The 7,727-nt window shown below is 50.5% G+C and overlaps 2 protein-coding genes across 2 annotated transcripts; one reads left to right on the forward strand and one right to left on the reverse strand.

The window, feature by feature from the left end:
- Nucleotides 1-801: 801 nt before the first annotated feature.
- PpBr36_05618 (uncharacterized protein) lies at nt 802-3,345 on the reverse strand (the record flags this gene model as incomplete). Its single annotated transcript, XM_029892771.1, has 2 exons — nt 802-972; nt 1,063-3,345. The coding sequence occupies 2 exons, from the start codon at nt 3,343-3,345 to the stop codon at nt 802-804; spliced, it is 2,454 nt and encodes an 817-aa protein (XP_029745801.1).
- Nucleotides 3,346-5,084: 1,739 nt separating this feature from the next.
- On the forward strand, nt 5,085-7,535 carry PpBr36_05619 (uncharacterized protein; the record flags this gene model as incomplete). Its single annotated transcript, XM_029892772.1, has 7 exons — nt 5,085-5,139; nt 5,521-5,733; nt 5,812-5,981; nt 6,066-6,254; nt 6,326-6,748; nt 6,824-6,893; nt 6,976-7,535. The coding sequence occupies 7 exons, from the start codon at nt 5,085-5,087 to the stop codon at nt 7,533-7,535; spliced, it is 1,680 nt and encodes a 559-aa protein (XP_029745802.1).
- Between the last annotated feature and the right edge of the window lie 192 nt (nt 7,536-7,727).

A 7,727-nucleotide genomic window follows, 5' to 3' on the forward strand; every position in this document is an offset into this window, starting at 1 on the left:
TATAGAGTTTTTATGGGGGTATTTTATCCTCTTTTTTTTTCTCTCCTTTCTGCTCTTTTTCCCCCTTTCTGTTTTGGTCGACATGCAGATTTTTTTTTTCATTTTTTTTTTCACTCTATCTTCTTGGTTACACATTGCTCTTCTGGAGTTGTCTGCGTTTGTTCTCCTCCCAAAAAGATTTCTGGCTGCATCATTATCATGCGATGACTGAGCCTTATACTTTTTGACGACAAGCATCCTATAAAATATTCTACTTAATGTATGAAGCACGACATGAGAATTCCCCGACGGAGGAGAAAAAAAAGTTACTCATCCATACAGGCCTGGGCAGATGACAGACTGCAAGGTTGCAAAGATGCTCCTTTCTTTCCCGGTTGTAACGCATCTCATGATTTTTTCTTGCTTTCGAACACCCTGGAAGGTTGGGTTCTTTTTTATCTCTCAATGTACTGTATATATATATTTTTTTTTTCTATACCCCTAGATTATGATCTGGTTAGGACTGTTTGCTTCTTGTTTCAATGCAAATCATTCACGTCTTTAAGCGTAAGACAATCATGTCTTTGTCGGTAAATCGTATCCGTCACATCGAGATGATCTACAACATTTGATTGGACGGATGGTTGTTGAAGAGTAAATAAGCCACGATTCAATACAAAACATTATAATACCTTTTGCATCGAGTATTGTCATGTTGATACATATAACCTTATTCAACAAGGCTTTTGCCAAACTGAACCGTTTCATGTACATTATCCTACAGCGTCAGTGACGTGAATTTCGCTTCCACCTCCAACGATGTCACTCGCCATCCTCGAGCATCAACACATCGGCGGCCTTGTAGATACAATCCTCGATGATGTCCACCCAGCGAACAGCATTATCAAAGTCCCTCGAATCAATGCTCTCCTGCAGACCAGGAAACACGGCACCGGCGTAGCCAGTCCATAATCCTGGAGCAAATATGACAGACTGAGATTTTACACAAACACACAACGTTAGCCGCATCGCACAGAGCATGATTGCAAGTTGCGACGCAAAATGAGTCTTGGGGAAACGTACCTTGAACCAGCTTCTTCCGTCCAGTCCCTTTGCGTACAAGAACTGTCTTTCGACGGCTTTTAGCTTGTTGTTTAGCTTACGAACATCCCACCCCAATTTTATCTTGGCAGGCCATTGCCACCAGGGCAACTCGTCTTCCACACGCTTCCTAAGCTTGTCAGCGAGATCATCCGCGGCCTTGGCTCTCTGAGAAAACTTCTTGGCAGCCTCCCGCAGGCGTGCCAGTTCGCGTTTGAAGCCCTCTGCGGTGCCCTTGGGCTGCATGGTATCCACATGGTGGCTCGCGCGAAGTTCAAATAGATGCTGTTCAGCGCTCAGATCCGGCTGGGACTGCAAGGTGATGCCTGCCATGGCAGCGTCCAGTCTGTCCTCAACCTTCTTGACGTAACCCAACAGCTTATCGGCATAGTTCTTAACACCGAACTGTATGACAGGTTTATCGGCCAGTTTGGCAACCACAAGGCCCAAAATCTGGGCCATAGTGCGGTGGTAGACAAAGCCCGGGTCGCCAAAGTTTTGCATCCAGTAGAAACTATCATAGTTGCTGTGATAGTGATAGACCGCATCGTCCGGGCGGGCTGTGAAGCCAATGTCGAGGCAGGGAATGCCTGCAAAGTCCTGAAATGCAGTGAAGTCGCTACCACTACCGATGGTGGATATACGGCCATCCCACACGTCTCTCACGGTTTGGCCCTTGACCGTCTGGTTGGGACTAGGGACCTGTGATGTGATGTCATAAATTAGCTGGTCAAGCAGTGGCGCGCCTGAAGCCTTGAAATTCGGCCCGGACACTGCGACATCGGTGTTGATATAGGCCACGTTCACCTTGGTCAGCCAGGGGAGATACTGCTCGACCCATTCGGTTGAGCCAATTAACGAATACTCCTCGCCGTCCCAGGAAGCAAACACAATCGTTCGTAGTGGCTTCCAGCCACTCTCAATGGCTTTGCCGAAGCTACGAATGACCTCGTTGATGACGGCAGAGCCACTGTTGGGGTCTCCTGCGCCACCGATTATCCATGCGTCCCGGTGGTTGCCAACCACAACGACTTCATCTTCAATCGTGCCGTTGATGACACCGATGACGTTCCAAATGGGAGTAGTGGTGTAATTCTGCTCGTTGTACAAGTTCAGGACCAGTCCAGGCGGCGAGGGTCCCACGTTGTACTTGACGCCCTTGTACTGTAGACCACGGTTTCGGGTCCAATACTTGTTGAAGTCGTCAGAGCTGGGACCGTGCCCGTTCAGTGCCTTTAAAATAGGGATGGCATCGGCATACGAGATGGGGATGGAGGGGATACTGGGAATGGCGTCGTGCGGGTCTTGACGCGGAGCACCGGGGATAGAGGGATAACCGGGAGTGGTTGGGTCACCGGGTGCGAGGCTCAAAAATTGTGCCGAGCCGCGCTGAACGCTGCTGGCCTGGCGTGCAGGGCCGTTGGGATACTGTTTCTCTCCCTTTTCGTCAGTGGCGGAACCATCGTCCCCAGGGTCGGAATATATGACCATGCCGGCCATGCCAAGCTCTTGTGCACGCTTGACCTTGAGCCCCCGGAAGATGCCACCATAGCGGGCAATGGCAATATTGCCCTTGAGTGTCACATTCGCTCTGACGAGATCCTCAAAGTCCTGGTAGGTACCATAGTTGACGTAGACAAACTGGGCGGTCACGTTGCCGCTGGCCGAGTACCCATGGAAGGTTGGGATAGCGTTGTTGAGTGCCGTAGTCGGGTCGTCGTCGATGATGTCTTCTTTGAGAGAAGCCTCGAATTTGACTTTCCAGCTAGACTTGGAAAGGGACTGGTCCCCATCATGCTTGTCTCCTGCCGCCTTCTCAAGTAGGGCCAGCCTATGGTCGACGGGACGGTTCAGATAGACATCGTAAGCAATGATGCTCGAATCGATTCCCCATGACCTCCACTTGTCCCTGGTCCACTCGGCTTGTGAGTAGTTCTGGCCGGCGAGGTGAGGTCCAGAGGTGTAGTAACGACTCCACTCCTCGCAGAGCTCACTGCTCGGGGTCTGGGTCAGGACCTTGCGGAGGCCCTCGTCATCCAACCGGCGACTCTCATGGCCGGGCCACGACCAGTCATCGTGGTGGCCATGGTGTCGATGGGCCGGGCCACGACCCAAGATTGCGGTTGTGATCCAGGTGAATAATACCCATATCAAAGTGGAAGACAAGGCTATGGTGCAGAAGCGGCGGGCGACATTGTGGGGGTACCGCTGCCTCTGAGGACCGACCGGATGGGTGGTAATCAGCGGCGTCCTCTCGTTGGGCATCTTTGGAAAGACAGACGCGTCCCAAGGACAATTTATAGCACTTGGATTGGAGCGATGATAGGTCGACCTAGACTAGACCTAGTCTAGTTCTAGACCTGTACAATTGCTATGATGGCCCGTTGGAGTTTGGTTCGTTTGAGCTCCTCAATCCATCAGATGGATGATAGTACAGTATCACCTACCTACCGGACTGCCCAACAGCTTTGATGCGATAGGTAATTGAAAACGATAGTCACTTTTTTGGTATTCCAAGGAGGTAACTAAACGTACTGAATGAATAGTAAGGAAGTGTAGGTAGGTAGCTAAAGAGTGTGCTAAGGTATGGATGAGGTACATACAGTACAACAGAGTAAAGAGCCGACTCCGAGTACGGACCGATGACGACAACTCAGCTGCGTGCACTCACTCACTGTGAGCGGCTGCAGGCGGTTGTGCCAGCAGTGGAGGCTAATCCTTATCAGGCTTAGCGCATTGGCTCCATTCGAACGGAGCTCGGAATTAAGGAAGACGGCTTGGGCGGTTCGGCGCCGGTTTTCTAAGCCGACCTAGGCTTCCACACATCGACCCCGCTCTCGACCACCACCACTTTTTTTTTTTTTTTTTTTTTTTTTTTTTTCACCGCCACATTTGCCAGTCAGTCATCGCATCGTCCGCCGCAGGTGGATAAGACCTGCAGCCAGCGTCACGAGGCTGCAGGGACTCCCTTTTGAAGAATATGGAGTAAGTATATAAAAAGAAAAAGAAGACGAACAGCAAAATAAATCAATCCATGAGGTAGAGTGCAACAAAGACATGGAGAAAAGAGATACACAGAATCTCTCTCCATCTCGGTTTTGTGTATTCGCCTGCTGGGTAATTATCGTTAGTACCTTTTTCGTCCGGTGTCGGTGCTCGCGGCAACAATTTCGGTCTAGCAACCCATGACCACACATGACATCGCACTTGTCGCAGTCGAGTTCCGTTGCTATCCAACTAATTCAAACCACCTGGTAAGGTAGGTAGGTGGGCGAAATCGCCTTGCAGTGGCTTGGGCAGACCCGGTCTATAGCCGCCGCTGGGGCTTACCTACATGCAACAAACAGTATTACAGTACAGCTCAATAGGAAGCGACCCTACACTAGGTTTCTGGGGTATCCATACTTCATGTCGGCCATCAATGCATGACTCCTCCCTCGCCTCTTTCCTTTTAAGGACCCCTGGACGGCCAACAAGAAGACTTGGCTTTTAGCTCCGCTTTTCGACTTCGCTTGCCATGCCGTCCTATCTTGGATCCTTTCCGCTTTTATTCTACTTTCTGTTTTGGTGACTCTCAACTTTGCCTTCCTTCGCCCGTTATTTTTCGTCCTATTTCGCGGTGCTCTGAAGGTACCGATAGCGTCAGTGACATCAATCATACCTATCTTCCATACCTTGACTTGGTCCATAAACCCATATCTCTTTGCTGGCACACGTTTAGGCATTGCTTGTAAAACCTCTTACGTCAAGCCTTGTGCTCCTGTCCCGAGCATTGTTATTTGCAACGGTTACCTACATAGTTAGTCCAGAGCCCACCCGGCGACGATCACAAGCAAGCCAAGGCCATTTTCGACTTTTATCGGAACCGTATCATAGACGTTGCGACTCGTGTGTGTGTGTGTGCGCGCGTGTCTTCCTGCACACCTGTCCGTCTTGGTTTGTCTGTGTTTTTGGAGGTTCCTGGTAGACCTTGTCGTCACTATAAAACGCTCCGATCCGCCAAAATGGGGGACTCTAGACCTCGCAGCAAACTCCCCGTCAAGCAATTGGCAATCCTGGGTAGGGACTCCTTCTCCTCTTTGTCAACCCTTCATTGCCCGGATTGAAGTTTTGAAGTGCTCGTCATCTCTCCGTCCTGTGCCTGGTGCCAATCCAGAGCATCAAAGGATCGGTATGCATTTCATAGCTTCAACCTGTATATCTGCCGTGCTTCCTACTGAATTTGCCTGCGTATGGGCCTTTTCATTCAGCTGAAGCTAGTCGACCTCAGTAGCCTGAACGGACAGGCAATGGAGCCTGAGACGACCGCCAAGAGCGTAGGAATGGGGACACAACGAGTGCAGACCACTATCAGAAAAAAAAAAGCCCCTGGCTCTAGGTACCAAATCCTACAACGGCTTTTGTGTCATTTGTGCTGACTCCTCATACGCTTTTTCGCAGCTGTGGCCAGGTTCGCCGAACCGTTGGCTTTGACTTCAGTCTTCCCTTATTTGCCAGAAATGATTGCCGGTTTCGGAGTGGACAAAGACAGCATCGCAAAATGGGCAGGCTTGACAGGTGCCACTTTCAGCGTCTGCCAAAGTCTTTTTGCTGTCCCATGGGGTCTGTTGTCAGACCGTGTCGGGCGGAAGCCGACGATATTGTTTGGTCTAGGTGAGTTGTCAACGGCAGCGGACACTAAAAGGAAGCAAAGAAAGTAAAGTATCCCGCTAATATGTCTTGATATGTCAGTGAGCACGATGATATGCTTTCTTATATGGGGAATGTCCACTACTTTGACCATGGCCATGACGATACGGGCCGTCCAAGGGGCTTCCAACGGAAACGTTGGCATCATCCGGACCATGGTTGCCGAGATGGTAACCGATAAAGAGCATCAGCCAAGGGCTTTCTCTATCATGGTGTGTATCTAATTCCTACGCACCGGCTATCGACACTACATTGAGCAGGTAGCATGGTAGCTAACTTTAACTGGTGACGCACAGCCACTCGTCTGGTCGATCGGAAGCGTGTTCGGGCCCGCATTTGGAGGCTTCTTTGCCAGACCAGCTGAACAATTTCCGAGTCTTTTTGGTCATATTGAATTTTTCAAGCGTTATCCCTTTGCTCTTCCAAACATTATTGCTTGCTTCTTCTTCCTAGTCTCGGTCATCACAGGAACCCTGTTCCTCAAGGTTAGTCTGGTGCTATCAAGAAGGATGATAGTGGGCTTGGCCACAGAGGTGTTGACTGACGGATCCCTCAGGAAACATTGGCAAGTAAACGAGACACAGACGACTGGGGCCTGAAGCTGGGCGAGAAGCTCACTCGGCCCTTCAAGTCACGAAAGCGGCCTCAGCACCGTCCCTCGTTTGTCGATGGAGAAGCAACGGCGCCCCTCCTACCCCGGCCGGCCGCTGCTGAGCCAGTCAACCCCCCCACAGCCCCGGAGCCAAAGGCGAAGATACGTGATATATTCACATACTCGACCGTGATGAATCTCATATGCTACACCTTTCTCGCCATGCACTCTGTTGCTTTCGACCAGCTACTGCCCGTCTTCTTGCATCATCCCCACCAAAAGTCAACGCCTGAGAATGCGAGTCTTCCATTCCGCTTCTCGTCCGGGTTCGGACTGGCATCAGATAAGATTGGTGCAATTTTCATGATTTACGGCATCGTCTGCGGCGTAAGTTGATGAAAAGTCCAAACTCATCTCGTATGGTGGTCAAGATGGTTGACGCTGACTTGGCCTTTTACCAAGTTGATTCAATTCGTCATGTTTCCTCCCCTCTGCAACCATTTTGGTGTTCTTAGATGCTACAGAGCTGCAGGTACGTCTTCCTTATGTGGTGCTTGAACCACAGATGCGAATCAATCGAGAAGGGGCAAATGGCTGACCTTGTATACGTACAGCTCTCATGTTTCCAGTTTGCTACTTTCTGACCCCGTACACCAGCCTAGTGCACGGAATGTACGGCCGTTACATTGCTCTGATGTTCATCATGCTCCTCAAAGGCTTTGCTGTCATCATAGGCTTCCCCTGCCTCACGATCATGCTCACGAACAGCGCCTCATCGCTGAGCATCCTCGGCACACTGAACGGGATCGCGACCACCACTAGCGGTTTTGGGCGAGCCGTCGGTCCTGCATCTGCCGGCACCATCTTCAGTTGGGGAATCCAAAGGGGCTATGTGATATCGGGCTGGTGGTTCCTTGCCGCGATTGCGGTCGTGGGAGCCATACCCCCTTTCTTCATCACCGAGGGCAGCGGCCCCTATGCCGATGCCCAGAGCGACGAGACTGACGTGGATGACGGAGATGCTGTTGCAGAAGCAGAGCCTATCCCCATCCCGGAATCGGCGGCTGGGCCACTTGGACCGCACGAGGCCGGCTTTCCCTCGCCACCTGTTCTCAGCGAGTCGAGCAAACTACGGGGCCGGTCACTGTCAAAATCGTACGGGACTACCCAATAAATTTGTCTCATCATTGCCTTGAGAGATATTACAAGCTTTGATATAAAGCGCCAGTGCTCGCATTTATCTTTTGCATTATGCTTCAACGCTTAAGGGATATTCCTTGTCTCTAGACTGTTCACATGGTATGTTTGGACTCTGCTTCTTCCCTTGCTAGTGTGTCACTTTTTTTTTTTTTTTTTTTTTTTTTTT

The sequence above is a fragment of the Pyricularia pennisetigena genome (assembly GCF_004337985.1).
Source record: "Pyricularia pennisetigena strain Br36 chromosome 4 map unlocalized Pyricularia_pennisetigena_Br36_Scf_6, whole genome shotgun sequence".
NCBI classification, from domain to species: Eukaryota; Fungi; Ascomycota; class Sordariomycetes; order Magnaporthales; family Pyriculariaceae; genus Pyricularia; species Pyricularia pennisetigena.